Here is a 25543-nt window from a genome sequence, read left to right on the forward strand (position 1 = left end):
CCAGACAGCCCTCTCCACATACCTCTTGCTTTCTTTCTCAGCATCCCCGTAGCTACTACTGCCCTGAGACCTGCAGACCTAGGGATGGTAATGCCACTGCTGTGATTATCCTGGGGAGTACCTTGTGGTTTCTTGACATCTTGTTTGCAGGTTTAGAAAAAGGCCCTTGATTAAACTTTGCTCATGTAACTCAATTTACATGTGTTGTTTCCTGTCAAAACCCTACCTGATACTTTAGGCAACACACATGTCTACATTTTTAGGACTTATCTAGAACCAACTCTTCAAATGAGCAGTGAACCAGTGTCTTGGAGTAAATGTGGGGAAAAAATTCTTAAGATATTAAGATTAAAAAATTTAAAAATCCTTGTTGAGGCAAGACTCATAAAGATCAAGTAGAGACCAAGCGTCCTGCTACTCCAAAACTAATCTCTCCCTCCTCTGGAACCCCTTGGTTCTACATTTCTAAATATTGCTCTTATTAGTAGTGACCACTCTTATATATTTGCTTCTGTCATAAGGAAATATTTTCTAACTTTGTAAATCTTGATAAATTGATGTTATGACTACTATAAGACAAGGCTACTTAAGTGTCTATGAAAAATTTAGATAGACAGTGATGAATGCATGTTCACTCCCTAGAGATGTGGAGGACAGGAAGACATTTCTTCAAAGTCTTAGGTTTGATAATTCAAAATGTGAATTTTGAAATTAATTGTATGCATTATACTGTTATTTCTAAAATAAAAATATTTTCAATTTTTTTTGCCATTATTTATTTCCCTTAAAACTTTCAAGTAAATTTGGTGCTCAGGAAATTGAGCATCTTTACAATTTAGTTCAGTATTTGCTCAAAATCATTTTGAGAAGCATGGGATTAAAATTTCTTGATACTGTCAGTTTACCTTTGTGAAGTGTATATGATATAGTGGCTAAAGAGCTAGAAGACTTTGGCACCATACTATCTAAGTTTATATCCTAGTTTCCCTACTAAATATGTTTTATGATACTAAGCAAATTACTTTTATTTCTCTGTGCTCCAAGTTTCACATCTTATAAAGTAGAAATGATAGAATCCATTTTTAAATTGAGTGAATATTAAAACAATGTGGTAGATGCTCAATTAGAGCTAGCTTATTATTTATTATTATTAGACATAATATAACCATAGGGAGATGGGATCTCATTTGAAGAGTGACATTAGTTACTCTTTTAAACAGCAGATGTCTCTTAAACAAATTCTACCTACCTTATTCACTAAACTAATCCATGGGGTGAATTTTCATGTCTTTTATCCAATTTACTGACTAATCTTCACAGCATGAATGCTTGTGGCTAGTAGGATTCTCTTCAGTACAGGTGTGTACTTCTGTTCCCACCCTTTGCATACTTACCAAAGATCAGGATGCTACTTGTATCAACTATAGAGTTATTATCTTTACAAAATTTAAACAATATGTAAACTGATTAAGATAATGCAAAAATAAAATGGGTTTCTATGTAAAGAAATTGAAATATTATGAAAAAATGTGGTAAAGAAGAGCCACTAAAAGTTATCAAATTTAATTGTAGATAAAAGCGTTTATAAATGACTGGGGGAACAGTCTGCAAATATCTGGAAGGGTTTTGTCCACGGTTATTCCATAAATGTTTTTAATTCTTTGTTTGATTAAAAACCTGAGACAGGAAATCATAGATTATATGGTTTAAGTGTGGTTTAAAGTAGAAATGCCAACCTAAATAAAAGCTAAATAAATATAAATGCTAAATAAAATGGGGGGTCATGTTTCTATGTCAAAAATGGTCAAATATATGTTTCAGTATATAAGATTGAGATTTAAAATCACTTTAGGATATGTATAGGAGTTCTCTTGTGGCACAGTGGGTTAAGGATCTGGCACTGTCACTGCAGTGACTTGGGTCCCTGAAGTGGCATGGGTTTAATCTCTGGCCTGGGAACTTCCATATGCCACAGGTGTGGCCAAAAAAAAAAAAAAAATGGAGAGAGAGAGAAAGGTTCATTTGTGCTGTATATTACATACCAGATATGAGTGATATCATATGGTATTTGTCTTTCTCTTTATGACTTACTTCAATCAGTATGAAGGAGTAGGAGGGATTGGGATCTTGGGGTTAATGATGAAAACTACTGCTTTTGGAATGGATTAACAATGAGACCCTGCTGTGTAGCACTGAGAACTATGTCTAGATACTTAACAATGCGAGAAAAAATTTATGTATACATGTATGTGTAACTGGGTTCCCATGCTGTACAGTGGGGAAAAAAAAGTGTTGGGGGAAATAACAATAAAAAATAAACTGAGGAGGAAGGCAAAACGGTGGAAGAGTAGGGGGACACGCTTGCCCTCTCCCACAAACAACAACAATAACAACAAAACACATCTACATGTTAAACGACTCACACAGAACAGCAACTAAATGTTGGCAGAAGAACTTAAACTTTCAATAATGGCAAGAATCTCGTGACATAACTGGGTAAAACAAGAGAAAAGAGGAGAGTGAGAGAAAGGGAACTGGGACCAGACAGGCGCCCCCGAAAGGGAACTGTGAAGAAGAAAGGGAACCCACACCCTGGAAAGTCACCTAATTGACAGAAAGATCAACTGAGTTGGAGGGATCTCCAGATACCGAAAAAAGCGCAGCAGTAGGTCTGAGATCTGAAAAGCAGGGTGAGAGCCAAACAGATCATCTGAACTACTGGCACAGTCACCAAAAACTGAGACGCTTGGGTGGGGTCTGGGCACTGAGACCACTGCTCTGGAGGTTAGTCCTGGGAGTGGGCTGGGGTTGGCAGTGTGGAGACAGCTGGGGGACTAGGAAGCAGATGGTCAGGTTGGTGGTGTGGAGACAGCCTGAGGGATTAGGAGGCAGTGCGTCACAGGTGGAGGGAGCAATAGCTAAGGTCTGGGGGTGGAAAACCACAACATTGAAAAACTTTTGGTCTCCAGAGGAGACAGTTTGGGGGTGGGGGGATGTGCTTGGGTTGTGGGATGGAAATCCTGTGAAATTGGATTGTGAAGATCATTACACCACCACAGATGTGATAAATTCATTGAAAAATAAAAAACAAAAAGAAAAAAAAAAAAAAGAAAGCAACAACAGAGGGAACCTGGGAGAAGAGCTGGACCCACAGGAGGGACAAGGTGCCAGTGTTGGGGAGGGGAGAGGAGAAGGGGCGGGCTGCCATAGAATACTCCTTGAGCCCCAGTGAGTGCGTTTGCCTGCCAGCTAGCAGAGAACAGTGCTACCCAGTGCATCCCCCTTCCCTTACCCTGCATGCCCCTGCCCTGAGGCCATCTGCCATTCTAGAGGGCTAGCCTCACCACTCTCAGGAAGCCGACCACCTCAGGGACTTTCCTTGCCCTGGCCTGCCTGCCCTCTGGAGGAGCTACATTCCTATGGAGCAGTGCCCCAGCACCGCCAGCCCCCTAGAAGAGCTTTGCAGCCCAAAAACGCCAGAGCAAGCTCTGCCTGGCCACAGGAGATCTACCTACATCGTGGGGCAGTCCTGCCAGTTTCAGCTGCCCTGGGGAAGTGCTCCTTTGTCTCCTATCAGCCCAGCTATTTGCTCCCGCCCTTGGGAGGTGCTGCACTCCCACAGAGCAGCTGCCCAGAACTGCCTGCCCCCCTGGAAGAGCTCCACAGCCCAAAAACACCAGAGCAAGCTCTGTCTGGCCACGGGAAGTCTGCCTCCATTGTGATGTGGACCTGCCAGTTCCGCCTGCTCTCAGGAAGTCCTCCATTGCTTCAGAATGACCCTGCTAGCCCTGCCCACCCTCAGGAAATGCCCTGCTGCCTCAAAGAAGACTGGCCGACACCACCAGCCCTCGGGAAACACTCCCCAGCAGTACCAGGGGAAACCCTGCCTGGCCACGGGGAGTACACCTCCACCAAGAAAAAGAAAATAACAAGCAAGATGAAGAAGTTCAGAAACCATTCCCAGTTAAACCAACAGGAGAACTCACCTAAAGCAGTCAACAATGAAACAGAACTCTGCAGTCTGACAGATGTGGAGTTCAAAAGGGAGAGAGTGAAAATACTGAAGGAAAAGATATAAACAGTAATGCAGACTCCCTCAGAAAGGAACTAGAAAATATAAGGAGGAGCCAAGAAAAACTAGAAAATTCATTTTCAGAGATACAAACTGAGCTAAGGGCAGTAAAAACCAGAATGAATAATGCAGAAAAACGAATTAGTGATGTGGAAGATAGAATAATGGAAGTCACCCAAATACGACAGCAGACAGAAAACCAAATGAAAAAACATGAAAGCAATATAAGAGACCTATGGGATAATGTAAAGTGGGCCAATCTACACATAATAGGAATTCCAGAAGGAGTAGAAAAAGAAAAGGGCATGGAAAATATATTTGAAGAAATTATCTCTGGGAACTTCCCAAATCTAAAGGATACTGAGTTCAAGATACATGAAGCATAGAGAGCCCCAAACAAGTTGAACCTAAATAGACCTACACCAAGACACATTATAATAAAAATGGCAAAAGTTAAAGATAAAGAGAGGATTCTAAAGGCAGCAAGAGAAAAGCGAAGCATTTATTATAAGTGAACCCCCATAAGGCTATCAGCTGATTTCTCTACAGAAACTCTACAGGCCAGGAGGGAATGGCAAGAGATATTTAAAGCACTGAGAGGAAAAAATACACAACCTAGAATACTCTATCCAGCAAGAATATCATTTAAAACAGAAAGGGAAATAAACATTTTTTCAAACAAACAAAAGCTAAAAGAATACAGCAATACAAAACCCATTCTAAAAGAAATATTGAAAGGGCTTCTCTAAATCAAAAGAGAGAGAGAGAGAGAGAGAGAGGAAGAACTAGGGTGGAGGAAATAACAATCAGAGAGCAGTCACTCAAATAAGCCAGCATACAGATCTAATCATGAACATGATTAAAACAAAATGAAATTAAAAAGGAAAAAAGAGACATCAAAATCATAAAATGTGGGCAAGGGAAGTAAGGAAATAAATATATTTTTTTAAATTCCCTTTTTTTAAAGTTTTAGTATGGTAATGAAGTGTTTGAACCTATAGGACTATCAGGCTAAAACACACAATTATAGGAAAGAGTTAACACACTTAAAAAACAGGGCAACCACAAGTCAAAACCAAACATTACATTCACAAAAAAATACTCAAGCATAAAATAAATGGAGACCACACAACCAAAAAAAGACAGGAAGAATGGAGAATCATAGAATCAACTGGAAAATGAGGTTTAAAATGGAAATAAATAATCATCTATCAATTATCACCTTAAATGTCAATGGACTGAATGCTCCAATCAAAAGACACAGAGTGGCTGACTGGATAAAAAAGCAAAAACCTTCAATCTGCTGCCTACAAGAAACTCATCTTAGGACAAAGGACACCTATAGATAGAAAGTGAGGGGGTGGAAAAAATATTTCATGCCAATGGACATGACAGTAAAGCAGGAGTTGCAATACTCATATCAGAAAAAATAGACTTTAAAATGAAAGCCATAAAGAAAGACAATGAAGGACACTGTTTAATGATTAAAGGATCAATTCAAGAAGAGGATATTACCATTGTCAACATACATGCCCCAAACATAGGAGCATCCAAATACATACAACAAATATTAACCAACAGAAAGGGAGAAACTGATGGGAATACAATCATAGTAGGAGACTTTAATACCCCACTCACATCAATGGACAGAGTCTCTGAACAGAAAACCATTAAAGCAACAGAGATCCTCAAGGAAACAATGGAAAAGTTAGACTTAATTGACATCTTCAGGACACTACATCCAAAAAAGTCAGAATACACATTCTTCTCAAGTGCACACGGAACATTTTCAAGAAATGATCACATATTGGGGCACAAAGCTAATCAACAAATTTAGGAGCATAGAAATTATTTCAAGTATCTTCTCTGACCACAATGGTGTGAAACTAGAAATCAACCACAGGAAAAGAAGTGAGGAAAAAAACTACTGCATGGAGACTAAACAACATGCTACAAAAAAAACCAATGGGTCAATGAGGAAATCAAGAAGGAAATTAAAAAACATCTCAAGACAAACGATAAGGCACAACCGCTCAAAATTTATGGGATGCTGCAAAAGCAGTGCTCAGAGGGAAATTCATAGCAATACAGGCCTTCCACAAAAAAGAAGAAAGATCCCAAATTGACAACTTAACCCACCACATAAATTAATTAGAAAAAGAACAAAAAAGACCTAAAGTCAGCAGAAGGAAGGAAATTATACGATCAAAGAGGAAATCAATAAAATAGAGACTCAAAAAACAATAGAGAAAATTAATAAAACCAAGAGCTGGTTCTTTGAAAAGGTAAACAAAATTGACAAACCCCTGGCCAGACTCATTAAGAAGAGGAGAGAAAGAACCCAAATAAATAAAATTAGAAATGAGAAAGGAGAAATCACAACGGATACAGAAGAAATACAAAAAACCATAAGAGAATACTATGAACAACTATATGCCAACAAATTTGACAATCTGAAAGAAATGGACACCTTTCTAGAATCTTACAGCCTGCCAAAACTGAATCAAGAGGAAACAGACCAACTGAACAGACCGATCACTAGAAATGAAATTGAATATGTCATAAAAACACTCCCTACAAATAAAAGCCCAGGACCAAATGGCTTCACAGGTGAATTCTACCAAACATAAAGAAGATCTGGTGCCCACTCTCCTTAAACTTTTTCAAAAGGTTGAAGAAGAAGGAACACTCCCAAAGATATTCGATGACCCACCATCACCCTAATTCCAAAACCAGACAAAGATACCACCAAAAAAGAAAACTATTGGCCAATATCTTTGATGAATATAGATGAAAAAATTCTCAACAAAATTTTATCCATCAAATCCAACAACATGTCAAAAAGATCCTACAGCATGACCAGGTAGGGTTCATCCCAGATTCACAAGGATGGTTCAATATATGCATATCAATCAACATCATACACCCCATTAACAAAAGAAAAGTCAAAAACCATTCGATCATCTCAATAGATGTAGAAAAATCATCTGACAAAGTCCAACATCCATTCATGATAAAAGCTCTCGCCAAAGTGGGTATAGAGGGAACATTCCTGAACATAATCAAAACCATTTATGACAAACCCAGAGTAAATATAATACTCATTGGAGAAGAAATGAAAGCCTTCCCACTCAAATTTGGAACAAGACAGGGATGCCCACTCTCACCACTGTTATTCAACATAGTTTTGGAAGACCTAGCCACAGCAGTTAGACAAACAAAAGAAATAAAAGGCATCCATATAGGAAGAGAAGAGATAAAACTGTCACTGTATGCAGATGACATGATACTAGACATAGAAAACGCTAAGAACTCAACCCCAAAACTACGTGAACTGATTAACAAATTCAGCAAAGTAGCAGGATATAAGATTAACATTCAGAAATCAGTTGCATTTCTGTATACTAACAATGAAAAATTAGAAAAGGAATACAAAAATACAATAATACCTTTTAAAGTTGTACCCCCAAAAATCAAATACCTGGGAATAAACCTGACCAAAGAGGTAAAGGACTTACATGCTGAGAAGTATAAAACATTAATCAAGGAAATTAAAAAAGATGTAAAGATTCAAAGCAATCCCTATCAAAATACCCATGACATTTTTCACAGATACAGAACAGGCAATCCAAAAAATTATATGGAACCACAAAAGACCCAGAATTGCCAAAGCAATCCTGAGAAACAGAAACAAAGCAGGAGGCATAACTTTCCAGTCTTCAAGCAATATTACAAAGCCACAGTCATCAAAACAGTGTGGTACCGGTATCAAAACAGACAGACAGACCAATGGTACACTTGATCTTAGTCAAAAGGTCGAGAAGTGATAGACCAATGGTACAGAAGAGAGAACCCAGAAAGAAACTCTGATACCTATGGTCAATTAATCTTTGACAAAGGAGGAAAGAGCATTAAATGGGAAAAAGAAAGTCTATTCAGCAAGCATTGCTGGGAAACCTGGACAGCTGCATGCAAAGCAATGAAACTAGAACACACCCTCACACCATGCACCAAAATAAACTCAAAATGGCTTAAAGACTTAAATGTAAGACAAGATGCCATCAAAGTCCTGGAAGAGAACATAGGCAAAACATTCTCTGACATCAACCTTACTAATGTTTTCTCAGGTCAGTCTCCCAAAGCAACAGAAATAAGAGCAAAAATAAACCAATGGGACCTAGTCAAACTGAAAAGCTCTTGCACAGCAAAGGAAACCAAGAAGAAAACAAAAAGATAACTTACAGAATGGGAGAAAATAGTTTCAAATGATGCAATGGACAAGGGCTTAATCTCTAGAGCATACAAGCAACTTATACAACTCAACAGCAAAGGTGCCAACCACCCAAGTGAAAAATGGGCAAAAGACCTGAATAGACCATTCTCCAAGGAAGATATACAGATGGCCAACAAGCACATGAAAAAATGCTCAACATCCCTTATTATTAGAGAAATGCAAATCAAAACTACCATGAGATACCACCTCACACCAGTCAGAATGACCATCATTAATAAGTCCACAAATAACAAGTGCTGGAGGGGCTGTGGAGAAAAGGGAACCCTCTGGCACTGTTGGTGGGAATGTAAGCTGGTACAGCCACTATGGAGAACAGTATGGAGGTACTTTAGAAATCTATACATAGAACTATCATATGTTCCAGCAATCCCACTTTTGGACATACATCCGGATAAAACTTTCCCTAAAAAAGACACATGCACCCGCATGTTCATTGCAGCACTATTCACAATAGCCAGGACATGGAAACAACCCAAACGTCCATCGACAATGATTGGATTCGGAAGAGGTGGTATATATACACAATAGAATACTATTCAGCCATAAAAAAGGATGACATCATGCCATTTGCAGCAACATGGATGGAACTAGAGACTCTCATACTAAGAGAAGTCAGAAAGAGAAAGACAAATACCATATGATATCACTTATGACTGGAATCTAATATACAGAACAAATGAACGTTTCCACAGAAAAGAAAATCATAGGCTTGGAGAATAGACTTGTGGCTGCCTGGGGGGAGAGGGAGGGAGTGGGAGGGATCAGGAGCTTGGGGTTAATAGATTCAAACTCTTGCTCTTGCAATGGATTTACAATGAGATCCTGCTGTGTAGCATTGAGAACTATGTCTAGATACTTATATTGCAACACAACAATGGGAGGAAAAAGTATGTACACATGTATGTGTAACTTGGTCCCCATGTTGTACAGTGGAAAAAAAATAAATAAAAAAACAAGAAAAAATAAATTAAAAAAAGAGAGATGTACATATAATTTTTATAATGTCATTAAAAACTGATTTTTTTTTTTTTCTGTCTAGACCCACGGCATATGAAAGTTCCTGGGTCAGGAATTGAATCTGGGCTGCAGCTGCAACCCATACCACAGATGTGGCAACACGGGATCCTTAATCCACTGTGCCACAGCAGGAACTCCAAAAACTATTCTTAATTTTTCTTTGCCAAAGAAGATTCTCTCTCTTAAATAGGATATCAAACGACAGAAATTCATATATATCTGTTAGAAAAGAGAAAGCTTTCATATATCAGACTTAAATGTTAAAAATGAGCCTTAAATTTTATTTATTTATTTTTTTTTTGGTCTTTTTGCTATTTCTTGGGCCTCTCCCACGGCATATGGAGGTTCCCAGGCCAGGGGTCTAATCGGAGCTGTAGCCGCCGGCCTACGCCAGAGCCACAGCAACGCAAGATCTGAGCTGCGTCTGCAACCTACACCACTGCTCACGGCAACACCGGATGGTTAACCCACTGAGCAAGGGCAGGGACCGAACCCGCAACCTCATGGTTCCTAGTCGGATTCGTTAACCACTGCGCCACGACGGGAACTCCCAGCCTTAAATTTTATAATTGAGCAGTTAACTCCTCCACACAGAATCAATGGAGACATTGTTTACAGTTTCTAGACTCTTTTTGCAGCCAGAGAAATCTATCATCTAGCAGAGATGTCATCTTTACTGGCTAAAGAGCTAGAGGATTCTGGCATCATCTTTTCTAGACAGAGTTTTAGGTTGCTAGAGTAGAAGAAAGGCACTATATTAACTTCAATTTTCTTTAAAATATGAAGGTTCCTGTGATCAGATATGACATGTTTTATTCATATAATTGAGATTAAAAAAAATCCATAAGTCCTAATAATCAGTCTTGTTTATTATCATCAGTACAAATTCTAAATCAAGTCAAGGAATGGAGGCTGACAAAATTTAAGGCCTTTGTGTATAAATTTTTTTTTTCTAGTGCAGCATATGGAAGTTCCCAGGCTAGGGACTGAATTGGAACTGCAGCTGCTGCCCTATACAATAGCTCATGGCAATGCCAGATCCTTAATCTACTGAGCAAGGCCAGGGATCAAACCTGCATCCTCATGGATACTAGCAGGGTTTGTTATTGCTGAGCCGCGAAGGGAAATCCCTGTATAAATCTTTATGACTATATCCTAAAACTTTTTGACAAGTATTTTTAAAATTTGATTTTGGATTACCTGAAGTCATTTTTTTATTTACATTGTGAGAGGGAGTTCTACTTACAATAATTTTTATTTCTTTTCCAGAGATCTTTATTTCGAATTCCTCTTATTCTTAATGTATGCTGACTCTTTTCTTCTAAGAGATTTTCTTTCTTCTTGATTACATTAATTGATTTTTTTCGTTCCAATATATTCGATAAAAAATGTTTGACTTGTTTCACTGATACCTACAAAAGAAAAACATTTTTGCTGACTTTTTTCATATGTAGTTTTTTAAACGTGACAGATATAATTCATATACTGTATCACAAATGTATCATAAATTTAATGTGCACAATTCAACAGTTTTTAGAATAGTCACAGATTTGTGCAATCGTTATAACAATTTTAGAACATTTTTGTCACTTCAAGAAGAAACCATGTGTCCTTTAGCTATTATTCTCCCCATTCTCCCATTTCCTCTACTCTCAGCCTCATGCAAGCACTAATTAATGTTTTGTGTCTTTACCCAGTCCCCCATTCTGGATTTTCATATGAATGAAATCATATCATGCATAGATTTTCATGACTGATTTCTTTTACTTAGCATAATGCTTTCCAGTTTGATCCATGTTGTAGCCTATATCAATACTTCATTCCTTTATATGGCCAAATGTTATTCCTTATATGGATATACTACATTTTATTTATTCATGTGTCTGCTGATGGACATTTGGACTGTTTCATATTTTAGCCATTATAAATAATGCTACTATAATATTCATGTAGAAGTTTTTGTATGGATATATAAGGACTTTAAATGTGATTCTTTTTAATGTAGGGATGCCAGATTCAGCAAATAAAAATACAAGATGCCCAGTTAAATTTGAATTTCACATCAGCAATGACTTTTTTTTTGGTCACACCCACAGCATGTGAAAGTTCCTGGGCCAGGGATCAAACCTGCACCACAGCACTGACCTGAACCACAATAGTGACAATGCCAGACCTTTAACCTGCTAAGCCATCAGGGAATTTCAGCAATGAATTTTTTTTTTGTATAAGTGTATGAGAAATATTGTATGTCAGTTAACATACTGACATAACATAAGTAGTGTACAATGTCTCAGAATCCACAGCCGGGTAGTCAGGTCAGTGGCAGCTCTGCTCTGTGCTATCATTCAGGGACCCAGGCAGACAGAAGATGTGCCAGCTTCCACATATGGATCCCAAGGTTCCCCTGAGTACTGATATCTAGCAGAAAAAGGGAAAGAGCACAGAAGATCTTGTGTAGAAAGGGTTTTTTTTTTTGTTTTTTTGTTTTTATGGCTTTGTTTGTTTGGTTTGCCTTATTTAATTTTCTTTAACAGGCGTTTTACATTGGCTGAAGTTGTCACATGGCCCTACCCAACTGCAAGGGGAACTGGGAAACATAATCTATCTGGGTAATATGAAGAAAAGGACATGGATTTTGATGGGCCTCTAGCATTCTTTGGTACAAATGGATTATTATATGTCATTGCTACTAAAAGAAATTTAATTTTTCAGTTCAAAGATAGCCAACAGCGAGGTTGAGGAGGCAGTACAAGCTTGGCACAAACCTCTGACTGTCTGGTGTTTCATCTCCTCCTTTTACAGAGACTGTTCCTTTCTTTCTTTTCTTTTCTTTTTTTTTTTGGCTATGCCCATGGCATGTGGAAGTTCCTGGGCGAGGGACTGAACCTGCACCACAGAAGCAACCAGAGCTGCTACAGTGACTCCAGAATCTTAACCCACTGTGCTACAAGAAAACTCTCAGAAGCTGTTTCCTGATTTGATTCTTCTCTCACACAGTGGTAGTGGGCAGACCAACAGTCAGCTGAAGCAAATATCAGGGAGGCCCGGGAGACCCCAGAGCCTTCCTCTAACTCTTCAAGACATCTGAAGATTACATAATTCAATACCAAATAGTTATTGAGCATGTATCACAGGCCCTGTTCTAAGAGCTGGGGTGATTGCCACAAACAAAAATATGCTCTGTCCTCATGAAACTGATGTTCTGGTGGGGAAGATAAGAAAAGTTTTTTTTAAAAAAATAAGAATAAGAGGATAGAATTGATAAAAGTTGGTGTTATTTGGTACAGGATAATAAGGGACAACTTCTGTGATAACATTTGAGTAGATCTCTAAGTGGGGAAGGAGGGAGCTAGTCATACAACCTTCCTCTAAGTGAAGAAAATTGGGAGTTAACCTGGCTCAGCAGGTTAAGGGTCTGGCATTGTCACTACTGTGGTTTAGGTCAGTGCTGTGGTGCAGGTTTGATCCCTGGCCCAGGAACTTTCCTTTAACCTCAGGAAAGGTGGTAAATGATGTGGCAGAGGGGCAGCTCTGAGTCTGCCGATCATGTTCTGTGTGAAGCAGAGACCCTTGAAGTGTCCTGAGCAGAAGAGTGAGACCGACTGACTTAAATTTCAAAAGGGTCACCTTGACTACTGTGTGGAGAATATTATATGTTGGAGAAAGAGTGAGGGAAAGAGGAGATTATTGAAATAAACTGGGTGAGAAATGATGGTGGCAGCCAAGTAAGAAGACGGTAGGGGGAAGTGGTGATAGTGGTTGGTTTCTGGATGTATTTCAGTGATTTTACTGGCAGGATTTTCTGTTGTATGACTAATCACGTGTATTTTTAGCTTTCAAACAGCAAACCCAATGGAAGTGTGTTTTTGAAAGTACATTTTCAAACTCCAAGTTTAAAGGATGTGCTTTGGAAGTATGGTTTGAAACTTCTAAGGCTCATTAGGGACTGACTGACTATAGCTCTTACTTAGAGTGGCCCAGTGATCTGATAATCTCTTACCTAGCCCTCCTGCCTCATCGCTCCCCTGTATCCAGAAGGTTCATGCTGGATGTGTTTTTCTTAAGCATCCATTTGAACACATCCCTGTCCAATGCACAAGCCCACAGTTCTCAGTGATAACAGGATAAAATCAAACTCCTTTGCCCAGAATCTAAGATCATTCAGAGTCTGACCTAAAAATGTCATGGTAACCTTATTTCTTACTGCTGCTACATCTGCAAGAACATCTGCAACAGCCAAACTCTTCTATTCCCTGTTTCCCCAATAGAACAGGTTCTTTCCTATCTCCTTAAGCCTTTGCTTATACAGTTTTCATTTTTCATTGTTCTTTCTTTCCTATTACCCCAAATATCACTCCTGTTCCCAGGCCCAACTAAAATTCCATTTCACTCTGGCATACAGTGATCTCCCTTTGCTCAGACCTTGCAGTGTCTTCCCTTCTTTGTCAGCAGTAGCTCCTAGTTCCATAGTATCTAAAGCTGAAATCATTCTACATTAATATATTTCATGTTTTATCCACTCAAATAGTTATAGATGTGCTGTAAACTTTTAGTGTAGTTCTCATTTCAAGGAGAATACTTTGAGCAGATCCTAATGAATGTGTGATTTCTTTATTTTGAGGAGATCCCTAGTTTTCTTAAAGCAAAGTAACAGCTTCTTAAAGGGAGGGTAAGGGCACCCTCTCTGAAGAGAAACTAAATGATCTTAGGGATTGGAGGAAAGAAGGTTGAATTTATCGCACTGCACATTTAATCCTAATTTATTTGTGGCTAGCTCATGATCTTTGTGCTTAGCAACATTTCCAAAGAAGGACTCAGTCCTATGGTTCTTTGCCTTAAAGCAAAATAAGCACACAAGCGAACTCAGTCCTTGAATACAGGGTACACTTTTAATTGCTTCTTGTTAAAAAGAGTAAGATAGCCTGCTAAGGCTGATTGCTGTGGCTAAGACTTGCAAAACCATGAGATTATCTTACTAAGTGAGGCAAGTCAGACAGAGAAAGACAAATATCATATGATATCACTTATATGTGGAATCTAATAAAAGTGATACAAAAGAATTTATTTACAAAACAGAAACAAACTCACAAATTTTAAAATCAAACTTATGCTTACCAAAGGGGAAATCATGGCAGGGGGGATAAATTAGGAGGATGAGATTAATATATATGCACTAACTGTGTATAAAATAGATAACTAACAAGGATCTAGTGTATAGCACAGGGCAATCTATTCAGTATTCTGTAATAACCTATATGGGTAAAAAGAATGGAAGTCAACTATACTCTGATAAAAATTTTAAAAAGACCTAACTGTAAAAGACCTGCTACTATGAAATTCCTAGAAGAAAATGTAAGAAAAATTTTTCATGACTTTGGCTTTCATAATGATTTCTTGGATACAGCACCAAAAGCTCAGGAAACAAAAGCAAAAATAGATATACTGGACTATATATCAAAATAAAAAACTTCTGTGCATTCAAGGATACTAGCAACAGAGTGAAAGGGCAATGTATGCAAGGGAGAAAATATTAGCAAATCATATATATTAGAAGTTAATATATGGTTAGTATCTAGAACATATAAAGAGCTCTTACAACTCAAAAACAGAACAAAACAAAACCCAAACAACTGGAGTTCAATCATGGCTCAATGGGTTAAAGGTCTAACATTGTCACCGCTATAGCTCTGGTTAGAGCTGTGGCTTGGATTCAGCCCCTGGCTCAAGAACTTTTGCATGCCAGGGGCATGGCCAAAAACCAAAACAAATAAATGAAAAAAATCCAAACAACTCTATTAAAAAATGGGGAAAGGCCTAGAATAGACATTTATCCAAAAAGATATATAAATGGCCAAAAGCACATGAAAATATGCTCAACATCACTAGCCATTAGGCAAATGGAAATCAAGACAACAATGGAATACAACCTCACATCCATTAGGATAGCTACTATATTAAAAAAAACCCACAGAAAATATCAAGTGTTTACAAAGATGTGGAGAAAGTGGAACTCTTGTGTACTGTTACTGGGACTGTAAAAATTGTGTAGCTGCTATGGAAAACAATATGATGGTTCCCTGAAAAATTAAAATTAGAATTGACATATGATCCAGCAATTCTACTTTTGGGTATATACCCAAAAGAACTGAAAGCAGGATCTCGAAGAACTATTTGTACACCCATGATCATAGCAGCATTATTCACAACAGCCAAAAGTTATAAGCAACCCAAGTGGCCATTGACAAATGAATGGATAGACAAAATGTGGTATAAATATACTATGGGAACTTAGCCTTAAGAAGGAAGAAAATTCTGACACATGCTAACGACATGGATGAAACTTTGGGACATTATACTAAGTGAAATACAGCAGTCACAAAAAGACAAATATTGTACAATTCTACTTATATGAAGCACAAAGAGTAATGAAATTCATAGAAGCCGAAACTTCCTGGTAGTTGTCAGGGACTGAGAGGAGGGGAGGAATGGAGAGTTGTTATTTTATGCGTATAAGGTTTATTTTGAAAGACGAAAACAGTTCTGGGAACTGATTGTATGACAGTGTGAATGAATGTACTTAACACTAATGAACTGTACATTTAAAATAGCTGGGTGTAAATTTTATGTTATGTATATTTTACCACAATCAAAAAAAACCAAAAAAACAAAAAAACAAAAAACCTTTACTTCTGAATCACACTTGTTCCTAAGGGTTTTGGAAAAGAAATTGTGGTCCCATAGTGATGAGCCACCAACTCTAAGCCAAGTAAGAAGGGAAGTAAGAATGTGAGGGAAAAGATGAGCAATAAAAGGGACAAAGAGATTTGAGGTCTTGGTGGGAATGAAGTATTGATGGAGTAACCTGGAAAGCACCAGGTGGTCATCAGAGACTTGAAAGCTTGAAATGTTAATTTGAAAAAGACATAGTCCAGATAATGGAGAGGAGGGTGCAATTCTTGGAGCTAAAAGACCTAGATAACAGAACTGAGAAGCTAGGATTAGTGGATTCTGAAATCTCCAGAAATAATGACAAGGGCAGAGCTGAAAAGAAAGACCATGCGCTTCTTCTCTGTCCCCATCTCTGATTATTCTCCCAATGAGCATGAGCAATGGGAGGAAGAAGGATAAATCACCCCAACTAGGACCAGTGCTTATATTATGGTAGAAAATTCCTGAGGGGGCTGCAGGGAAAGACGTTCTCAGGAGGCAACCAGATTTCAGTTAAAATGAAGGTAAAGGTAGAATTTGGACAAGAATGAAACCAAGATAGGTAACTAGAAGAAAAATAAAAGAGTCCAGGGGATTGAGAATCCACCCATCTCATAAAGTCTTGGACAGTAGGTAGCAGTATATTTAATTAAATCTGTAAACCTTACTGTATCTACCACATGTGCAAAAGTTCATAAAGATACTTTAGAAGTTCACAGTCAAGTTAAAGCAATATCAAATGCAGGTTTCACAGAGTTAAGAATCAGAACTTTTTGGAAATTCCAAATTCCAGAATTTGGTACACAGTAGGCATTGTGTTGAATGTATGAAATTTGTAATACAAAGATCTTTTAAATTTGAACGGGCTTGGTTATTCTAATCTGTAAAGGGAGAATAATAATTAACCATTTAATAACTAATTAACTTTCTTCACAGAAATGTTTGGAGGAATGAATAGTATTTGTGAAGAGGTTTCATAAAGTTTAAAGTATTACATAACTGTAAGATATAAATCAAGGTGTCAAAATGCGTAAAAAAAATCTATCTATTGGACCAAGGTATTGCTCTCAAAAACAATCAGAATGTGTCTGCTTAGGAAGAGAAGACACTGGGAACTCTGGTGAAACTGCATAGTGCTGTGAGCTGGACTGCCTCTTCCTTGTTTTCAGAGGGTTTTTTTTGTTGTTGCTCTTGGTGGTGGTGGTGTTTGTCATAATGGTCCCTCAACTGGACACCTGAATTGCACCCTTTTGGGACCTAAGTTACTCCCTGGTAGTACATTAGATACTGAGAGTTTGCCTCCTCCGTGATCACAAGCATCTTTAATGCCGAAGGAAGTAATACTCAGAATTCCTGAAAATATTAGATCCTTAACACAAAACAAAGTGTCTTTAAACAATTTTTTTTTTTTTTTTTGTCTTTTTGTCTTTTTGTTGTTGTTGTTGCTATCTCTTGGGCCGCTCCTGCGGCATATGGAGGTTCCCAGGCTAGGGGTCTAATCGAAGCTGTAGCCACCGGCCTACGCCAGAGCCACAGCAACGCGGGATCCAAGCCGCGTCTGCAACCTACACCACAGCTCAAGGCAACGCCGGATCGTTAACCCACTGAGCAAGGGCAGGGACCGAACCGGCAACCTCATGGTTCCTAGTTGGATTCGTTAACCACTGCGCCACAACGGGAACTCCTCTTTAAACAATTTTTAAAGTGTGTATGTGTCGTTTTAGAAAGTGTATGTTGGGAGAATGGAGGAGTTGATATTTTTTTGTGGATTTTGAAGTTTTAAAGCCAGAAAGAGAAAACCTAGGGAAAGTGTAGCTATTTTTAACTGAGTGTTCAAAAAATTATAGGGCAAATAATAATTATTATGAAAGTTAACCAGAGTTTACCATGTCTATAATGGGAGTAGGGATGGGGGTTGTTTTCAGCCAGATAATATCCTATTTATTACAAAGGAGTCATGAAACAATATGGCAAGTTTAGTGAGTTAAGGTCATTTTATCTTGGCTGTAGTAAAGCATGGACATAAGGGGACTTTGCATTAGAGGCATTTACAGTTTTTTGTCTTTTCACTACCACAGTCTGTGCTCTGTGAGGTTGGTTCTGAGGAAAGTAAAAAAAAAAGATGAAACTCTAGGGGAATTGGGAGAGATATACAATCTACAAACAGGCCACCCTGGCATGTTTTCCCATCTTTCCATTTTTATTTTTTTTTTTAATTTATTTTTTTTGTCTTTTTGCTATTTCCTGGGCCGCTCCCGCGGCATGTGAAGATTCCCAGGCTAGGGGTCCAATCGGAGCCGTAGCCACCGGCCTACGCCAGAGCCACAGCAACATGGGATCCAAGCCGTGTCTGCGACCCACACCACAGCTCGTGGCAACGCCAGATCGATAACCCACTGAGCAAGGGCAGGGACCGAACCCGCAACCCCATGGTTCCTAGTCGGATTCGTTAACCACTGCGCCACGACGGGAACTCCCATCTTTCCATCTTTGACATGAAGATAGCGCTCTTGTTTTCCAGTATTCTAAGATTCCAGTATAGATTATAGTTTTCTTTTTTGCTTGACTATACATGGGTAGAGCTGGGGTCCTTTCCCATATTTACTATATAGAGCTCATCTATTAGTGCTGGGCACTGGGGAGGACACACACTTAGGGGCCTGAGCAGCCATCCTTGATCCCAAGCAGTAAGGAGCTGCTAGAATCCAGTGGGGGCTTTTATATGTTATAGGGAAGGCAATGCATTTCACAAGATACCAAGGAAAACAAGATGACCTGATGAATCCGATGTCCTTCAATCTCCACCTGCTCAAGGACAAACTGGGCTTTGTGCCAAGATCACTTCTATTTCTGCAGATAATAATCCCACTGCTAATTATGGGATGCAGTAGTTATGGTAATGGTGAAGAGCTAAATTTGGGGGGGGTTAGAAATGTTGCAATGTAGAGAGTTTTTGATTTACATAAACATTTTTTAAAGTTGACTTCTTTAATCTTTAAGATTTATTCATTAATTCAATAAACATTTATTGAGTACCTGCTATGTGCCAGGCACTGTTCTAGTTACCGGATAACAGCAATGAGCAAGACAGACAAAACACCCTGCACTCATGTAGTTTATATTGTAGTGGAGGGAGAGTGACAACAAACACGGCAAAACATGGTTTGTTACATGATGGTAATTCTGAGAGGAAAAATACAGCAAGAAAGGGAGATAGAAGGTATTGTGATAGAGTTAGCAATTTTAGATAAAGTGATTTGCAACTTTACAGAATGTCCAGGGGAGGACCCTCCAAAAAGATGACATTTGAGCAGAGACTTGAAGGAAGTGAAGGAGAGGAGCCAAATTGATATCTGGGTTTAAGGACATTCCAGGCAAAAAGAACAGAAAGGTGGGCACATACTTGGAATTTCTGAGGAATAGCACAGAACCCAGTGTTGATTAGAATGTTGTGTGTAAGGGAGATGATGTCAGAGAAAAGACAGTGGGGCCAGAGACCACAGAGCCTGTTAGGGAAGATTTTACCTGGTGTGAGATGGGAAGCCACTAAAGGAGTAACTTGAAATGACTTAACATTTACAGTATTATGCTGGTTGCTGGGTTGAGAGTAAACTAAAATGTTGAATTCTTTCAAGATGTCAGAGACATCCTAAGGTTAATAAACATCTGTGACTCTATAAGCCAGACTGGTCTCTGTCCTTTTTGTCTTGGTATTTATTTAGGACCTCAGACAGGCCATGGCTTATATGAAAGCTCAGGACTAATGGCATTCTTATCTTCTTACAGTGAAATGAATAAATATTTGAATATGAAAGAACAAAAAATATTGATTGGGAATGAAAAAAAGAACAGAAACAATGTTAAAAATTAGTTGTTTAAGATTCTCAGCATGCTGAATAAATACTACTAATAATGCTGATAGCTTAAATTTTGTACTGGAAAAATATAATGATTTAGCAAAATAGTTACCTGTGTGGTGATATTTCTTTCTTTTTGGTCTTTATTATGTCTTTCTGCTTCAATATCTGCAAAATAAAAACATTTTTATAAACTACAAAAACATTTTATTTTAAAAATTTCACTAAGTACACTTTCTTGTAAAAAGCTTTTTGAATAACTTTTAGAATTCTAAGAATAATAGTTTAAAATAATTTACAATTTAATGTTGCTAATAATGTCATAAAGTAATTCCTTCACTGATAATTTTTAAAGATGTAACTTGACACCAGAGATAATCTAAATACTTTAATCAAGCTGCTTGACATTAAGATAACATGAAGGAGTTCTACAAATAATGGAGCTAAGTACAACAGTGGAAAACTTTCCCAGCTAGAATTTAATTAAAATGTATCTCTATAAATAAATACCATCTAGTAATAGAGAATATTAAAATATAGAAGAGGGAATACACTTTTAAATTTTTATGGACTCATCCATATGGTAGTTGAATGCTATAAGTATCTGAGAAATGTAAAGTAGTATAATTATATCAGACTTTGAAATTTGAGAAAATAATTTTAACAAGCAATTTTTAATGAATCTTTTTATAATGAATAGAGTACATATACCATATAGAACACACTTATAATCATTGATATATTTCATTTTTGCATAGTAATGGAAATTTATTAACATACTTAGAAAAATATGATTTTGAACTTGATGTAATGGGGTGACACGTCATGACATGTCAACTACTTTATTAGTATTGCGGTTTCAATTACTGAAGAATTACTTGATGCACAGCAAAAATGATCCCATATATTTACTAAAGTAAAATATGCATGTATATGATAATATTCACATTTTACAAACTCAAGATGAACATAGGGTGTCAAGATTTTATATTTCAAAAAGTGGCAAACTTGTACTTTAAGAGCAGGTTATGAATTTATAATGTTATCGCTGACATTTTATCTATTAATTTGATACATTTTATTCTTCCTCTCATTGATGAACTTTAGCACTTGGCCTCACAATTCTGTTTACTTCATAAGCCAGACCTTACAGAAACTGACCTCAGGCTGTTTGATATTTAGTCCTCTGTAAAATTAGAGAAACTGTTGGCAAATTCTAATTAAAAATCAGAATAACTGCAAAGTGACAAATGCATTAGTATAAAGCATATGAAAACATTTCAAAGATTATATATATTTCATACTATTATATACACTAAGATTGCTTTTTGGATTCAGCATGTAAAATAAACTATACCAAAAAATGTTTATTACAAGTGATACTTTCTTTTTTTTTTTTTTTTTTTGGTCTTTTGTTTTTTTAGGGCTGCACCCACCACATATGGAGGTTCCCAGGCTAGGGGTCTAATCAGAGCTGTTGCTGCTGGCTTACGTCAGAGTCACAGCAACACCAGATCGGAGCCATGTCTGCAACCTACACCACAGCTCACACACCACAGTTCACAGCAATGCCAGATCCTTAACCCACCGAGCGAGGCCAGGGATCAGAACCTGCAACATCATGGTTCCTAGTCAGATTTGTTTCCACTGTGCCAAGACAGGAACTCCATAAATGATACTTTCTTCATCACAGGTTTGTCATGTGATCATTTTGGGGCCATGGATACTCATTATCAGAGGCAACATAGCATCATGGTCCACCACATGGCCTTTGAGTCAAACAGGGCTGTGGCTGTGTTCAAATCCTAATTTTGTACACATTTCCTTAATGTGTCATGATAATCAGATGAGAAAATTCATATAAAGTATTTAGCACAGTAATAATACTCAGTGCTATATGCATGCCAGCTATACATATAAAATACATAAATATAAAATATGTTATATATAATACTATTTATTATAATATATAACATTATATGTATACAAAATATATAGATATATAATATATTTATATATTACATTTATATATTTTGTATAAAATATAGAATATAGAATATATATGTCAGCTATATACATAAAAATAATTATTATACAAAGTCTTCTTTGAAGGACTTTAGGGAGTTCCCGTCGTGGCGCAGTGGTTAACGAATCCGACTAGGAACCATGAGGTTGCGGGTTTGATCCCTGCCATTGCTCAGTGGGTTAACGATCCGGCGTTGCTGTGAGCTGTGGTGTAGGTTGCAGACGCGGCTCGGATCCCAAGTTGCTGTGGCTCTGGCATAGGCTGGCAGCTACAGCTCTGATTAGACCCCTAGCCTGGGAAACTCCATATGCCGCGGGAGCAGCCCAAGAAATAGCAAAAAGACAAAAAAAATAAATAAATAAATAAAAAATAAAGGATTTTGGATGCCTTCAAGATAGTAGTACATGTAAATATGAATTTTCAAAGAACTAGGGTAAATAAGGTATTGTTAGAGACTTAATATACACTATTAGAATTTATTAATTAATACTTTGCTATAATATGACTTCTTTCTCAAAGCATTTTCTTCAAAACAAATTACTTAGTCTAATTATATTTGTGTATTATAAATCAGACAGTGTGACCAATATTAAGTCACGGGAAATGTCTACTAATTTTTATTTTTAATTTTTAAATTCCATTATCACAGCTAGAAAAAATAAACTGGAAAAAAGCAATGTATATTCCCATATTACATTCCCCAAAGTACAGAGAATAAAATTATAGTATGCACAGAATGTACAGACACAGAAAAAAAGTAAATAAATGAGTAGGAAGCAGGATGGGAAAGATACTCAGCTACAAACTTGGATCATTTCTCTTTTCTTTTGTCTTTTTAGGGCCACACCTGTGGCATATAGAAGTTCCCAGGCTAGGGCTAGAATCGGGGCTGTAGCTACCAGCCTACATCACAGCCAAAGCAATGCCAGATCCTAGCGATCTATGACCTACACAGCAGCTCACTGTGACCTACCCCATTGCTCATGGCAATACTGAATCCTTAATCCACCGAGCGAGGCCAGGGATTGAACTGGTGTCCTCATGGATACTAATCGGGTTCATTACCGCTGAGCCACAATGGAACTCCCACAAACTTGGGTCATTTCTTATGGAGAAGGAAGGACAACTAAGAGGGCAAAGCAAGGGACTGAGAGGGTGTTGTCCAGAGGCTAGGAGAATAAAAGATGAAGGGACTACTGCAAGAGAGTAAAACTGGGTCCTAATCAAGGAACACCACCTGCTCCTGGAGTGCAGAAACCTGCCAACATGCACCTGGTGAGATTTCCAAATTGTCATAGACCAGTAACCATTGTACATTTCTTCCCTTTTTTGAACAGCAGTGTCTAGTGTAGTGTAGTTTTTCTATCTTCCAGAGTACAGGTATCTGAATCTAATAACTGAACCCAAGGAGCATATTGACATCTTGACCAGATGCAGATTTTGAGATCATGGATTCTGAGCCTGACACTGTGACTGAATGAGATTTGGGCAATTTGGGAAGGAGGAGAATCACATGAGGCCTGAGGGTAGACTGTTGGAGATTGTTATAATAACAGCTCCTTGTGAATCACAACCACCCATATTCATCCCCTTTTATAAAGTGACTTTGCCCAATACTCTGCTCAAGATATGGAGATTATTTTCCCTGCTCTTTTTTTTAAAGATTTTTATTTTTTCTGTTATAGCTGATTTACAATGTTCTGTCAATTTCTGCTGTACAGCAAAGTGACCCAGTCATATATATGCATATATATATATACATATACACACACATATATGTATTCTTTTTCTCACATTATCCTCCATCATGTTCCATCACAAGTAACTAGATATAGTTCCCTGTGCTATACAGTAGGATCTCATTGCTTATCCACTCCAAATGCAATAGTTTGCATCTACTAACCCCAAACTCCCAGTTCATCCCACTCCCTCCCCTTCCCCCTTGGCAAACACAAGTCGGTTCTCCAAGTCCATGAGTTTGTTTCTTTTGTGTAGAAAGATTCACTTGTGCTGTATATTAGATTCCAGATATAAGTGATATCATATGGTATTTGTCTTTCTCTTTCTGGCTTACTTAGTATGAGAATCTCTAGTTCCATTCGTGTTGCTGCAAATGGCATTATTTTGTTCTTTTTATGGCTGAGTAGTGTTCCATTGTGTATATATACCACATTTTCTTAATACATTTATCTGTCCATGGACATTTAGGTTGCCTCTATGTCTTGGCTATTGTAAATAGTGCTGCAATGAGCATAGCAGCACATGTATCTTTTTCAATGATGGGTTACTCTTGTGACTTGCTTTGACCAACAGAAATTTGGCAGATGTCACAGTTTAACTTCCAAGGCTAGTCCTTGAGCCTTTCAGCCTCTTCTACCCTCTTGGAAAAATGCCTTGCAATCACCAAGTCCTGAAAAAGCCAAGGGTAGTAGGTTACGTGGAGAGAGAGACTCGGTGGTCCCTACTGACCACCAGCTGTGTGAAGCTGCATGAGTGATCCTAGGTGAGAACAGCAGAAAAATCACCCAGGAAACACAAAGAGAATTGTGACAAATAATAAATCATTATTTTGAACCTGTAAGTTTTGGGTTGTTTGTTATGAAGCAACTGATAACTGAAACAAGTTTGTCTCTTCAGCCTACTAGGACTCCTTGGGTAGAATTCTCAATTCCCAGAAGCCACATTAGACCAATAGGTGATGCCAAAATAAAACATATATATTTATAGCACTGAGAAAAGGATTAGAAAAAATAATACCGGAGTTCCCGTTGTGGTGCAGTGGTTAACGAATCCGACTAGGAACCATGAGGTTGCGGGTTTGGTCCCTGCCCTTGCTCAGTGGGTTAACGATCCGGCATTGCCGTGAGCTGTGGTGTAGGTTGCAGACGCTGCTCGGATCCTGCATTGCTGTGCCTCTGGCATAGGCTGGTGGCTACAGCTCCGATTAGACCCCTAACCTGGGAACCTCCATATGCCGTGGGAGCGGCCCAAGAAATGCCAAAAAAAAAAAATAGTAATACCCCCAAATATTGCCTTGATCACAGTTCTTTTCAGATACATTTTCTCATGAAAGTCTCAAAACACAGTTACTCCTGGCTTTACCATTCATTCTCCCAATGTGGCTCACTTTCTTTCTTTCCAGGACATGGTTTATCTTCCTTTAAATGAGCCTTGGGACACCAGTCAAGGTGGCTGTTCCTTCACTGACTGAGGTTCAGAAAAAAAACTCTTCTGTACTTTATGGAGGATCTGCCTGGGGAGTTGGATCCAAAAAAATATGTTTCTTTGTTCACATACATAACAATGACAAACAAAACTAAAGTATATTATGGATTCTCCTGTCCTAGTGCTCTAAAATGGCACTTTATGGCTCATTTAGATCTTCAGCTGATTCATTTGGTATAAAAATATTAGCCATTGCTTCCTTTCTGAACTTTCTTTCAGACCCTGGTAGTAAGCTCACTTCTGCGACTTTATACTATCCTTCTTCCTTTCAAACCCCTATTCTAGAGTTCCTCTTTGGTTTTATATCCACTAACCACGGTATATTCTCAACACGCAGGTCTCAC

The 25543-nt window shown here is 38.0% G+C and overlaps 1 protein-coding gene across 1 annotated transcript in view; it reads right to left on the bottom strand.

The window, feature by feature from the left end:
• SEL1L2 (SEL1L2 ERAD E3 ligase adaptor subunit) overlaps positions 1-25543 on the bottom strand; it is a 100009-nt gene that overhangs the window by 69906 nt on the left and 4560 nt on the right. The window contains exons 2-3 of the mRNA XM_021078250.1: positions 20061-20110; positions 10630-10795 (exon numbers count right to left, since the gene is read on the bottom strand). Of these exons, the coding sequence (XP_020933909.1) occupies positions 10630-10795; positions 20061-20110 (216 nt within the window). The remainder of the gene's footprint in view (positions 1-10629; positions 10796-20060; positions 20111-25543) is intronic.

This window comes from Sus scrofa, chromosome 17 (assembly GCF_000003025.6).
Source record: "Sus scrofa isolate TJ Tabasco breed Duroc chromosome 17, Sscrofa11.1, whole genome shotgun sequence".
Taxonomy (NCBI): domain Eukaryota; kingdom Metazoa; phylum Chordata; class Mammalia; order Artiodactyla; family Suidae; genus Sus; species Sus scrofa.